We start from the raw sequence: 13,834 nt of genomic DNA, 5'->3' as shown, positions 1-13,834 counted from the left end.
AATGTCCTATATTTAATGAGCTGGGGACTAGACTGATAACTCCTTTCCTTAGAAAGAAGGAAATGCCCACTAAGGGATCTGATAGTATGAGGGCACAGGTGACTATCGGATATAAATGATTTTGTTACTCTCCCCGTGGCAAAATTTATGGGGGCGATAATTAAACAACAGGAGAACAACACAGCCAGTTTGGTGTCGTGGTTAAGTGCGCGGACTCTAATCTGGAAGAACCGGGTTTGATTGCCCACTCCTCCACTTGCAGCTGCTGGATGACCTTGGGCAAGCCATAGTTCTGATAAGAGCTGTTCTTGAAAAAGAGCAGTTTCTGTCAGAGCTCTCTCAGCCCCACGTACCTCACAGGGTGTCTGTTGTGGGGAGGGGAAGGGAAAGGAGATTGTAAGCCACTCTGAGACTCCTTTGGGTAGTGAAGGGCAGGGTATAAACCCAATCTCTTCTCTTCTTCACTAAATAGGGCATTATCTTATTTTATAATTTTATTTTTTGCTCAAGGTTACGAGCAGTACTCGATGGACAGATGTAGAATCCACTTTCAATGCACTTTGCAACCGGACTGTGCTGTGTGAAATGGCAAAGTCCACTTGCAAACGGTCGCTGAAGTGGATTGAAATGGCGCTATTTAGCCGGCGTGAAAGCGCTTTATGGTTTTCGTTAATGCAAATGGTCCCCGAACGCATGATACAGGAATACCTATGAAAGACGTATGATGGCTACAGAAGCTGTAACCAGGCCAACCCAGGGCCCAAATTAAAAAAGGTACCGGGAGAAAGAGTTTTTCACTTCACGCCACATTTTGAAACGTCCGTTTTCCCTTCCAACCCCAAAAAATAACACACAAACACACAGAAGTTTTCTTTTTTTAAAAAAGCCCTCCATTCCAAAAAATGCTTTATTCCATAGCCCAAGCAGAGGATACAGTATAGCATAACGGCAAGCTGATGCTTTGGTTTCTGGCAGTTATGGGAAGGCTGATTTGGAGGCTCAGACATTTCGGACGGGGAGGGGGTAAGGATCGGGGTGGTGGGGTTTTGCGGTTCTCCCGCACCTGACCGTGGTTACGTCTGAGACATTAAGGGGACACTTTTAAGCGGACTTGGGTTAGCTCTGGAGGGACAGGTCGGTTCTCTGGGGGTTAATGGGCATGGCCTCAGAGGCCTGACGATGCCATACTGTGAGGAACCAGTGCTCCGGTGCAGGAAGATCTGCCTCCCGCCTTCTCAGTATTTCTTCCCCGTCGGCTTCATTTTCTTCACGTAATATTCGTTGCAGCCGTTGGTCAGGCCGGCAAAGAGGGAGAGGTACCCCTCGAAGGTGATCTTCCCGTCCCGGCCTTCCTCCAGGTTCTTCATGATCCTGTCAATGGCCATCGGGTCTTTCTGGTTCTGAAAACGAAAACAGAAATGGGGTGGGGGAAGAGAAGGGGGTTTGGTTGAAATCAGGGGTCCCCGACCTTGTTGAAACCTGCGAGCAGCTTTGAAATTCTGGCACAGGGTGGTGGTGGGGGCACAGGCACAACACGGCCGCCACAAAATGGCTGCCGCGGGGGGGGGCAGAGCCAGCCACAAAATGGCCGCCGCAGCTTACGTTCAGTCACACAGTGAAGATTCCCTGGGCTGTGGTGGCCGCGGTTACCAAAGTTACCATACAGGACACAGGAACAAACATCGGCTATGGATGGAACGGAAGTGGTCCAGTGGGGTCTGATACACAAGACCTGGGTTCAAATCCCCGACTCGGACATGAAGCTCATAGGGTGGCCTCAGACCAGGCACACTCCCTCAGCTTAACCTACCCTCACAGGGCTGTTCTGAAGATTAAAAAAATGAGGAAAGGCACTCCTTAGAGGTAAAGGTTCCCCTTGCTTGAAAGCCAGTCGAATCCGACTCTAGGGTTGCAGTGCTCATCTCCGTTTCCAAGCCAAAGAACCAGCGCTGTCCGAAGACGTTTCCGTGGTCATGTGGCCAGCATGACTCGGGGCCGAGGCGCACGGAACGCTGTTCCCTTCCCACCGAAGCGGTACCTATTTATCTACTTGCAATTTCTTGCTTTCGAACTGCTAGGTTGGCAGGAGCTGGAACTAGAGACGGGAGCTCACTCCGTCATGCGACATTTGGGTCTCGAACTGCTGAACTACTGACCTTCCGGTCTGCAGTTCAGCGTCTTAACCACTTGAGCCACCGCAGCCCCCATAGAGGAAAAGGTGGGGTGAAAATGTAGTAGATAGACAAACACGCACCCCTGCAGTGTTTGCAAAACCTCTGCTCTCCCCCCACACCCCACTAGGGCTTTGCATTCGTCAAGATTCCGTAACGTCCACTCACTTCCATATATCCCGGAACTTCCTTCTCCATCAGGTGCCGAAGGTCTTCCTTCGTTAGATAGTTCTTGTCACCGGCAAATTTATGAAAAGTGAACATGACTGTTTCCATGGCGTGTTCCAGCTGAGAGGGCATCTTTGCGATGATCTGGGGCAGAGAGAGAGAGAGAGAGAGAAAGAGAGAGAGAGATCCACTGTTAAACTTGATGGACAGCAAACATCAGGAAAAGGTCTCAGCCTCTCTGCCCTGTTGCTGGCCCTCCAGAGGAACTGGCTGGCCACTGGGTGAGACAGGATGCTGGACTGGATGGACCGCTGGTCTGATTGGACTGTTCTTACAGGGAACTTCCACATTCAGAGGAACTAAACCTTTGAATCCCAGAGCCAGGAGGCAACATCAGGGGAAGACCTTGGCCTCTCTGCCCTGTTGTTGGCCCTCCAGAGGAACTGGTTGGCCACTGGGTGAGACAGGATGCTGGACTAGGTGGACCTTCACTGGTCTGATCCAGCAGGGCTCTTCTGATGTTTTTATAGGGAACCTCTACATTCGGAGGCACTAATCTTCTGAATCCCAGAGCCAGGAGGCAACATTAAGGGAAGGCTTCAGCCTCTCTGCCCTGTTGTTGGCCCTCCAGAGGAACTGGCTGGCCCCTGTGTAAGACAAGATGCTGGACTGGATTAACCATTGGTCTGATCCAGCGGGGCTTTTCTTACATTCTTAATGGCTGCAGGGAAACCAGGCCAGCCAACCAACTCTTCACCATTGCACAGAGGCCAAATCCCCTTCCCCCTGTGAAAAATTCTGCATGTCAGTTAGGAGTTCCATTAGATGATCCCCATTCGAGGCTTCAATGCTCAAACGCAAATCTGATGTTAAATGCATAGTTACTGCTCCAGTGTGATACCCAACCTGTGCTCAAAACACTTCTAAAAGGAAGTCCTTCTTCACCCAAAGAGTGATTAACGCGTGGAATTCACTGCCACAGGAGGTGGTGGTGGAGGCTACAAGCACGGACGGCTTCAAGAAGGAATTGGATAAACATATGGAGCAGAGGTCCCTCAGTTACTATTAGCCACATGGTACAGATACGAACTCTCAGGCTGGGGCAAGGGATGCTCTGTATTCTTGGTGCTTGGGGGGGGGGGGTCAATAGTGGGAGGGCTCCCAGTGTCCTGGCCCCACTGCCAGACCGCCTGATGGCACCTGGTACTTTTGGCCACTGAGTGACAGAATGTTGAACTAGATGGGCCATTGGCGCAATCCAACATTGGCTTCTCTTATGTCCTTACTTGTCTCCAACAAATGAACCCCCAACAAACTTGTTTCTTTACGGAAGATATTTTCCACCGTGCCAAAGCATGCCATGGATGGTAAATAAGAAGTAAAGACGAATTTACAAAAGAACTTTGTAAAGATTGCAATATTATCCCCGTTGCTAGTTTTGCGTTGGTGATGCCAGTTTGGTGTAGTGATTAGGAGTGCGGACTCTAATCTGGGAGAACTGGGTTTGATTCCCCACTCCTCCACATGCAGCTGCTGGTGTGACCTTGGGTCAGTCACAAGTTCTCTCAGAGCTGCTCTGTCAAGGGCAGTCCTCAAAAGAGACCAACTCTGTGATTCTAGGATTCTATGACTACAGCACACTGGCTTGGAAAGAGATGGGACCCCCCCCCCCTTCTCAAGCCTTCAAAATCATCCCAGAGAGCCAGTTTGGTGTAGAGGTTAGGAGCGCGGGCTCTAATGTGGGAGAGCCGGGTATGATTCCCCACGCCTCCACATGCAGCTGCTGGGGTGACCGTGGGTCAGTCACAAGTTCTTTCAGAGCTGTTCTCTCAAGGGCAGTTCTGAAAAGAGCTCTCTCAGCCTCACCTACCTCACAGGGTGTCTGTTGTGGGGAAGAGAAAGGAGATTGTAAGCTGCTCTGAGACTCTGAGTGAAGGGCGGGGTATAAATCCAACTCTTGTTCTTTAAAGGCCAAGTTTCACGCAGTTGAATAGCAAATACTTTTTTTTTCTTGGCAAGCAGCATTTTAAAAAAACCCATCCATCCAACCAAAATCACAATAAAACCTCTGAAAACAAAGCCTCGGGGGTCACACCTTGGAATCCAAACCTCTGCTGGGAACGATCTAATAGCCTAACCCCAATTAGCACAAAAACCGCAAGGGCAATTTAGAGATTAAGCCGTTCCTCGAAAGAGCAAGCAGATCCTGTGGATCCGTTCTGCTAGCGGGAGAACTTTGCCCCAGCGTGAGGCACTTCGCCCTCTCCCAAGAGCCTCTTGCACCAACGAAGGCTCCCTACTCCAGAGGAGAACGTCATCATTCATGGACCAGATCCACCCTGATAAAATTCGGTGGTGGAAAGTGTCGGCAAGTTGCGACTGATTTATGGCAACCCCACAGATGTTTCAAGAGGTGGTTTGCCATTGCCTGCCTCTGCCTAGCAACTAGAGATGTAAAATTTCTGGAAATTTTGAAGCTCGGAAAAAACCCCAGTTTTTTTCTGAAATTTTCGGAAAAATTGAAAAAAATGCTACATTAGCACTTCTTTTTGCTTTTCTGGATTGAAAGTCATTCTGTTACTTTAGGAACATAAAATACGACTATGGACAATTTTACTTGGCATGAAATTATCACAACTAGCATATTAAAAATATAGTGTATCCAAACAGTTATTACAAACAGAATTTACTTTTTAAATAATATTTATTTGTAATTACTAGTTTATGTGGAATAGACAAAAAAACCTCCACAAAACAATTTTTAAAAATCCAGAAGTAACAATTATTCATATTTCCTCTCCACAGTATTACATAATAAAAAAACCCATTCTCATAAAAAGAACTGAAGAGGGGAAGTGTATAGAAGGGAGTGTGGGACTAAGTTTCAATGAATGGGCATGAAATTTAATCAGAATCATTTTCTGAGCTGTAATTATCAGTATCAGCCTCTGCTTCTGCAGCTACTCTGTTGTGTCTGTCATTATCCATTGGAGAGTTCAGTTTGTAACCTAGGACTTGCTTGTCCTCAGTGCAAAGACATTAAGATTAATCTGAGACCATAGATATTTTTTAGAAATGATTTGGAAAATATTTGAACACCTTGTCTTAAAATATTTTATTCATCATGTTAAAATAAAACGTTCCATAATCAATGTTTTTTTGTTTTCTTTTTTTCAATTTTCCCAATTTTTTGGAAAAAAACAAAAAAGCCTTCAGGAAAAAAAAATGGAAAAAACCCTGTTTTTTCCCTGGGTCTTCACATCTCTAGTAGCAACCCTGGACTCCCTTGGTGGTCTCCCATCCAAATACTAACCCGGGCCGACTCTGCTTAGGTTCTCAGATCTGATGAGGTTTGGGCTAGCCTAGGCTATCCAGGCCAGGACAAGAGATAGGCAGAGGCGGTTTGCCCTTGCCTGCCTCTGCGTAGCAACCCTGGACTTCCTTGGTGGTCTCCCATCCAAATACTAACCCGGGCCGACACTGCTTAGCTTCTCAGATCTGACACGATCGGGCTAGCTTCGGCCATCTAGGCCAGGCCCCAAGTAAATTAGCACTGACCCAAAATAAAAGACTTTTTGTGCCATGGAACAGGAGCGAGGTCAGCCTGCCATCGCCCGAAAACGAAGGCTTCGGCTTTCCATCGGCCAAGTGACCCCCATAGCGCCGTCCCTGCAAAGTGACTTCTGAACGTACGCAGAGCGCCTTTCTTCTTATCACTCCGCAGCCGCCTTTGACCTCTCGGAAAATTCCCTTCTCAAGACCAGAGGTGGCACAGCCAAAAACTGCGTCAACTCCGTCTCCCTCCTCCTTTGCACATTCTTTCCAGCCCTCCCTCCAGCCTCAGCCGCTGCTGGCGCAGGGTCTTTGATCAGCAGTCCTGACAGCTGCCAGGAACATCTGCAGGCCGGACAGACCATCTGGTTCCTATCTGGAGACGGCACTGCCTAAGGCAGAGAGGCGTTGGCCGCACTCCCAGGGCAGCGTTCCTGGCCTTGCTCCATCTCCCAAGCCAAGCCCCTTTGGAAACTCTTAACCCTTAGCTGGCCCAGGGAATCTCTCTTGCAAACCTCACAGCTGGAGAGGAGGAGGAAATTGGATTTATACCCCGCCATTCACTACTCGAAGGAGCCTCAGAGCGGCTTACAATCTCCTTTCCCTTCCCCTCCCCACAACAGACGCCCCTGTGAGGTAGGTGGGGCTGAGAGAGCTCTTTCAAGAACTGCCCTTGAGAGAACAGCTCCGAGATAACTTGTGACTGACCCAAGGTCACTCCAGCAGCTGCATGTGGGGGAGTGGAGAAGGAGAGGAGAAGGAGATTGGATTTATACCCCGCCCTTCACTCCCCCCCCCGTTTTCAACCCCTTCGTTGCGCTTCTGAATCGCTGTGCTGTGGTGTTTAAAATGCCCACGGCGCTCCCTACAACGCCACTTCCCCCTCTCCCTTTTTCACCATGTGATCTTTCGTGGCCTTTAAAAAATGTTCTGAAATGAGTGCTTGATATAGCGCTGAAGCGCTATGGCAGTTTAGCGCTATAGCGCTCACCTCAGAATGTTCCAAAAAAGGGTCTGAGGAAGATCGTGAGGTGAAAAAGGGCATGTGTGTGAGGGAAACGACACTTCTTGAAATGACCATAGCGCTTCAGAGATGGTTCGTTAACGGAAGGAAATTCGCTGTATGAAACCCCCCCATCCCTGTACCGCTTTACTCGAAATCGAGCCAACAACGAATAACATCCGGTTTAGAACAGTTACGTGAAAAGGGTCTATGATTCAATTCAGGGGACAGAAATTCGCCTTTGCGCCATATTCATGAGCCCATAAAAGCTGCCCTTTTAACCACACGGTGGGTATTTCCAAGGACTCGGTTCAGCCAGGCAGTTTAGTCAAATAGCTTGAGAGCCATTTCAACCACAAGGGATGCTGCAGTAGATAAAGAAAGGGAAGGACACCCCCCTTCACACACATTTCTGAGCCTGCAGGCACCTTTGGTTTTTAGAGCAAGTTCATGGAGGATAACAGATTTGCCATGAGGTGCAAGAACTAAATGGAACCCCCATGTGTGGGAGCAGTATACCACTGAAAATCAAGTGAAGAGAAGAAGAGATTGGATTTCTACCCCACCCTTCGCTACCCGAAGGGGTCTCAGAGGGGTTTACAATCAGTGTTCCCCCTAGGCTGAGTTAGTGTGAGCCAGCTCACAGTTTTTTAACCTCCGGCTCACACATTCTTATCTTAGCTCAGGAAGGAGGGCGGCAGAGCAAACTAGGCAGTCGCCAAATCGCTCGCTCACAACTTTAATGCCGGTAGCTTGCAAACTAGAATTTTTGCTCACTAGACTCCGCAGCTTAGAGGGAGCACTGCTTACAATCCCTTCCCCTTCCCCTCCTGCTGCGGTTAAGCAGCAAAGGAAGGCCCTCGCCCGTACATCTGATGTCGTCGACTGAATGCTGGGCTACCCACCAAAGAAATTCTTAAATTCATCTGGGGCGTCAGCAGAAGTGCTCAAAAAATCGGCCGGCGGCCACGTTCACCCAGGAGCCCAGTTCCCGGGCTACAGTCTGCTCCTTGAATGTGTGAAGCAGCTACAACCAATGTTCCCTCTAAACTGTGGAGTCTTGTGAGCAAAAATTCTACTTTGCGAGCAACTGGTATCAAAGTTGTGAGCGAGCGGTTTGGCTGCTGCATAAATTAGGTTACTCTGGAGCCCTCCTTCCTGAGCGAAGACAAAAATGTGTGAGCCAGAGGCTAAAAAACTGTGAGCTAGCTCACACTAACTCAGCTTAGAGGGAACACTGGCTACAACCTCTCAGCATGTCTAGGATGCCTCCCCCCCCCCGACTTTAAAAGCAAGGCACAGCTGGTACAGGCCCCCACAAAAGGGGTCAAGTGGATGCCGGGCCTTTTGGACAACTGCAGCTTGTGAACAGATGGGATGCGTCGGCTCGCTCCCAACCACGGCGCTGGAAACAGCCGAGAACCGCTCCCTCTGGCAAGCACGTCGGGTAACCGTTCACCCCCGCCTGGCGTCTCGCCCACCGCTTTTCACCCCTCCCCGGCCTTTGTACCAAGACGTGGTACAAGCAGGAAAACTCTCGAAAGCTTAGTCACAGGCCAGGAAGCGGGGAGCCACAGAACTCCAGCGACATGACAGCGAACTCGCTGGGTTGCAGATTCGAATGAAAGAAATGGGGGGGGGGGGGGGGGGAGAATGAGCGAGAGTGATGGTTAATGGGTCTTACGGGAGCTCAATGGAGCTTCCGCTGGACCTGGAGGGTCCAGGCTAGGGTTTGTCAGTGTTTTATAATCGGTTCTGCTTTTCTAAGTTCTGGGGGCAGAGAAAAATGTTACACACAGAATCACAGAGGTGGAAGGGACCCCCGGGGTAATCTAGTCCAACCCCCTGAACAATGATGAAATTCACAACTATCTCCCCTCCCACACCCCCAGTGACCAGTGTTCCCTCTAAGCTGAGTTAATGTGAGCCAGCTCACAGTTTTTTAGCCCCCAGCTCACACATTTTTGTCTTAGCTCAGGAAGGATGGCTCCAGAGCAAACTAATTTATGCAGTAGCCAAATTGCTCACTCACAACTGTAATGCCAATAGCTCACAAAGTAGAATTTCTGCTCACAAGACTTCACAGCTTAGAGGGAACATTGCCAGTGCCAGGGGTCGTTTCGTAGAAAAAGAGCTAGGGGAACTCATTAGCATAACGCATTAACATATTCCACACCCCCTGACATCATAAGGCCCGGCGGTGGACCTGCAAGGCCAGCGGGAGTGCGAGGAAGCCCCGCCAAGGCCCTCCCTGGCCCCAGGCAGGCAGGGGTGGGGAGAGGCGGAGAGGAAGCAACTTACCCTCCCTCTTCTCCTGCCTCCTCCTGGCTGAATGAGGGCCAGAAGCGGGGCGGCCGGAAGCAAGGGGTGGGGCTTCGTCATGTGCCCCGCCCCTTCGCACCTCACCCGGGGGAACTGCGATCCCCCGTGATCCCCCCCAAAATGACCTCTGCCAGTGACCCATACTCTATGCCCAGAAGAGGGGGGGAAATCCTCCAGGGTCCCTGGCCAAACTGGCCTGGAGAATAATTGCTTCCTGACCCCAAAGTGGCGACCAGCATTTCGCTGGGTGTGTAAGAAAGGGTCACAGGAGCACAGAGTTGCCAGGTGCAACTGTCATGCCGGCGGGGAGGGGGAATTGGGGGGTGGCCCAGGAGTGGGTGGGGACATCCCTGGCGTGATGACACCCATAAAACTTTGTTGGTCTTAAAGGTGCCACTGGACTCAAACTTTGTTATGTTCTTAACAGTGTGAGAAAACACGATGCTGGACTGGATGGCCCTCGGGCCTGATGCAGCAGGGTCCTACTTTCGCAAATACGTGTCTTGGATCAAGAAGCTGGTGCCAAAAGTGTCAAAGAGCCAGTTTGGTGTCATGGTTAAGTGAGCTGACTGTAATCTGGGAGAACCGGGTTGGATTCCCCACTGTTCCACTTGCACCTGCTGGATGACCTTGGGCAAGCCATAGTTCTGTCAGAGCTGTTCTTGAGTGGGGAATTAAACCCAGTTCTCCCAGATTAGAGTCCACGCACTTAACAACTACAAAAAACTGGCTCTTAGAGGGAGCATTGTGCAAGACTAGGTTTTTTCCCCCAAGAGATACCATACATGGGGGAGCAATTACATTTCCATACATACCAGTTACAAGTGGGCCGGGTAAGAGAAGAAAAAGAAAAGAAGAGAAGAAGAGATTGGATGTATATCTTGCCCTTCACTACCTGAAGGTGTCTCAGAGCAGCTCACAAACTCCTTTCCCTTCCCCTCCCCACAACAGACACCCTGTGAGGTAGGTGGGGCTGAGAGCTCTTGACAGAAACTGCTCTTTTTTCAAGAACAGCTCTTGTCAGAACTACGGCTTGCCCAAGGTCATCCAGCCAGGTGCAAGTGGAGGGGTGGGGAATCAAACCCGGTTCTTCCAGATTAGAGTCCGTGCACTTAACCACTATACCAAAATGGCTCTCCCTGGATGGGCTGGTTCTGGCCCACGGGCCTTACTTTTGACACCCCAGCTCTATGGTGTTATACCTAACCAATGCTCCTCCCCTCTCCTCACCCCACCCTCCCCTAACCCCACCCTCCCTGGACTTCACCACCAAATCTCCAGGAATTTCCCACCCTGGTGTTGGGAGCCTTAAATGGAACAGGAACCCAATGTAAACTTTAAAGACAAACAAAACCAGTTCCAGAATAAGCTTTCACGAAGCAGAGTTCACTTCATCAGATGTATGAAGCCTAGATTGTACAGCCATCAGGCTGATGTGTATACACGGCACAAAGGGCAGGGGAGTATAAGGAAGAGAGGCGGGTTCAAAACAAGACCTAGTCCAAAGAGTTAATCCGTTTGCTCAGAGCGGATGGGAAACACCCTCCACTCTAGTCAGATAAGCAAAATATAAAACCAGTGTGGCGTGTAATGAGATAAGCAGATACAATTGGAAGCGACAGTGGTGTAGCCGAAGTAATTAAGATCCGTAAATGGATGGGATATAGAGATTTATTTATTCTGCCGCCACAGACTAACAGGGCTCCCCATCTGGAATAATCCCCAGGGCAGTCATCGAGGTGAGCGTGCCTTTCGCAAAAGCGTTTTACTACAAGATGATGCGGGATCGAAATCCTCCTCCACGTTACAGTTACAGAAGGTTTGGGGAAACGGACTCTTGAGCCTCACAGCCTGATCCAAGCTGAGAACCCAGTTTCCCATGCAAGACTTTTGCCATTGTGAACGGTCAAAAGCTCAATCCACCTCTGCCATCTTGGGACGCGGTTGGGCAAATGTGAACCGACGGGAATCGTGACGGTGTTCCCAAAGGAACTGTGGCTGGTGAAAGGTACCGAGATGTCTGACAGGGCTCTGTAGCTCCTTTCAAAAACATAAGAGAAGCCATGATGGATCAGGCCAGTGGCCCATCCAGTCCACCATTCTGTGTCACACAGTGGCCAAAACCCAGGGGCCATCCGGAGGTCCACCAGTGGGGCCAGAACTCCAGGAGCCCTCCCACTGTGGCCCTCCCAAGCACCAAGAAGACAGAGCACCACTGCCCCAGACATAAGAACAGAAGAGAAGCCACACTGGATCAGGCCAATGGCCTATCCAGTCCAACACTCTTGTGTCACACGGTGGCCAAAACCCGGATCCCATCAGAGGTCCACCAGTGGGACCAGAACTCCAGGATCCCTCCCACTGTTGCCCCCCCCAAGCACTAAGAAGACAGCACATCACTGCCCCAGACATAAGAACAGAAGAGAAGCCACACTGGATCAGGCCAATGGCCTATCCAGTCCAACACTCTGTATCACACAGTGGCCAAAACTCAGGTGCCATCAGGAGGTCCACCAGCAGGGCCAGTGTAAAGGCCAGTTACGATGGCACAGGCCCAGAGCCCTGCTGCATTGCATTTGGGCGCTGGGCCGCGGCGGCCACCCATTGATGCAACCGAGGCCTAGGCCCCTGTGCCGGCATGGATGTAGGCGGTTTTGGGTACCAAGATGTCTCTTTGCCATCTCTCTTCGCCCTGTGCATAATTTTATAAACCTCTATGTAGTCTGCCCTCCAAAGCAGCCATTTTTTAAAAAAATCAGGGGAACTGATCTCTCTAGCCCACACCTGGAGGCTGTCAACCCTGTTCCTGTTTAATCTTCACAACAACCTTGTAAAGTTGTTTAGGCTGAGCAATAATCCCTGGCTCAGGAACGACACAGTGGGGGACTTGCCTCCGTGGAAGAAGGAGGATTCGAATGCAGGTCTTTCCAGTTCACACCTGACCGGTGTTCCCTCTGAGCTGAGTTAGTGTGAGCTAGCTCGGTTTTTTAGCCTCCACCTCACAGATTTTTGTCTTAGCTCAGGAAGGAGGGCTCCAGAGCAAACTAATGTATGCCGCAGCCAAATCGCTTGCTCACAAGTCATTGCCAGTAGCTCGCCAAGTAGAATTTCTGCTCACAAGACTCCACAGCTTAGAGGGAGCTTTGCACCTGACCCTCTCACCCCTTTACCACATCCTCTCTCTCTCATATGTAGCACAAACCCTTCAGAGGCTTTTAAAAAACTCAAGAATCACAGAATCATAGAGTTGAAAGGGACCTCCAGGGTCATCTAGTCCAACCCCCTGCACAAGGCAGGAAATTCACAAATACCTCCCCCTCCATACCCCCAGTGACCCCTGCTCCATGCCCAGAAGATGACAAAAAGCCTCCAGGATCCCCCGCCAAACTGGCCTGGACCTAAAGGAAGAAATGCATCTTGTTCTTGCATTGGAGAGTTCAGTTTATAGCCTAGGACTTGCTTGTCCTCAGTGCACAGAAATTAGTCTGATACCATATTTTTTTAGAAATGATTTGGAAAATATTTGAACACCTTGTCCTAAAATATTTTATTCAGCATGTCAAAATGAAACGTTCCATAATCAATTTGCTTTGCTTTTCTTTTTTCAGTTTTTCAGAAAAACAACAACAAAAAAGGCTTCAGGAAAATAAACGGAATGAAAATGTTTTTCCCCCAAATTTTTCCAGTTTTTCCCCGGGCCTTCACATCTCTACCCCAGGGTCATCTAGTCCAACCCGCCGCACAATGCATGGAATTCACAAATACCTCCCCCTCCACCACCACCCCATTGGCCACTGTTCCACACCCAGAAGATGACAAAAAACCTCCAGCATCTCCAGCCAAAACCGGCTTGGAGAAAAAATGCTTCCTGACCCCAAAGTGGCGGTCAGCATTTCCCCAGGCACGTCAGAAGGGCCACAAGAACTAAGCACGGAGGCGACCCTTCCTGCTCTCCCTCCCGTGATCTGCCCAAGTTAATTTTTAAAAAAAAACGTTAAAAATTATGTTTTTTTTTTTTTAAAAAAAACGTGCCTACAGGAACCAGAAAAGAGAAGTGCGGGGGGAAAAAGGAACCCCCGAAGACTGGCACGGGGGGGCGGGGATTCTGTGCAATCGCAGCAGCTTCCTGTGAGTATCTCTTCCTGCCTGGGTGTTCTCCAGAGACTACAGAAGAGGCCGCCCTTGGAAGGAGCCGGGGGGTGCGGAGAAGGGAGAGGGGAAAATTAAACATTCCTGCCAACTGCCATGATGAATCAGCAGGCGCTTAAGAGGCCCTGGCAAAGTTCCCTTCCCCGTCTCGCCCTCCTGCGCTCTCGCCACCCGGGCACTGCCTCTCTCCCCCCCCCAATCTCGAGGGGACGGGCAGTGCCCTCCCCTGTCTCGGATTTGCCAACTGCTGCCTCTTGGGAAACGGCTCTGCAGATCTGGCGCCAAGAAAAGGGAAGAAAAACCCACCACAATCAGCTAACAAAGAAATCCTCATGTTGAGCCCTGGTTTACAGTGCTATCCTAAACAGAGCTGAAGTCACTTTCCTTAGAAGGGTGTAATCCATTCGGGACTGGGACTGTCAATCCGATAAAAATTGGGCCTTGTTTAATAAGGAGTTTATTCGGGGGG

At 50.0% G+C, this 13,834-nt stretch overlaps 1 protein-coding gene across 1 annotated transcript in view; it reads right to left on the bottom strand.

Annotated features, from left to right (window-relative positions):
* Positions 1-913: 913 nt before the first annotated feature.
* S100A10 (S100 calcium binding protein A10) overlaps positions 914-13,834 on the bottom strand; it is a 38,482-nt gene continuing 25,561 nt past the window's right edge. Inside the window, exons 2-3 of the mRNA XM_015429800.1 lie at positions 2,340-2,483; positions 914-1,400 (exon numbers count right to left, since the gene is read on the bottom strand). Coding sequence (XP_015285286.1) covers positions 1,236-1,400; positions 2,340-2,471 — 297 coding nt within the window. The 5' untranslated portion in view covers positions 2,472-2,483 and the 3' untranslated portion in view covers positions 914-1,235. The remainder of the gene's footprint in view (positions 1,401-2,339; positions 2,484-13,834) is intronic.

Source organism: Gekko japonicus, unplaced genomic scaffold (assembly GCF_001447785.1).
Source record: "Gekko japonicus isolate JY-2015 unplaced genomic scaffold, Gekko_japonicus_V1.1 scaffold1096, whole genome shotgun sequence".
Taxonomy (NCBI): Eukaryota; Metazoa; Chordata; class Lepidosauria; order Squamata; family Gekkonidae; genus Gekko; species Gekko japonicus.
Note: the sequence above shows the minus strand (reverse complement) of the source record. Positions and strands in the feature narration are given on the sequence as shown.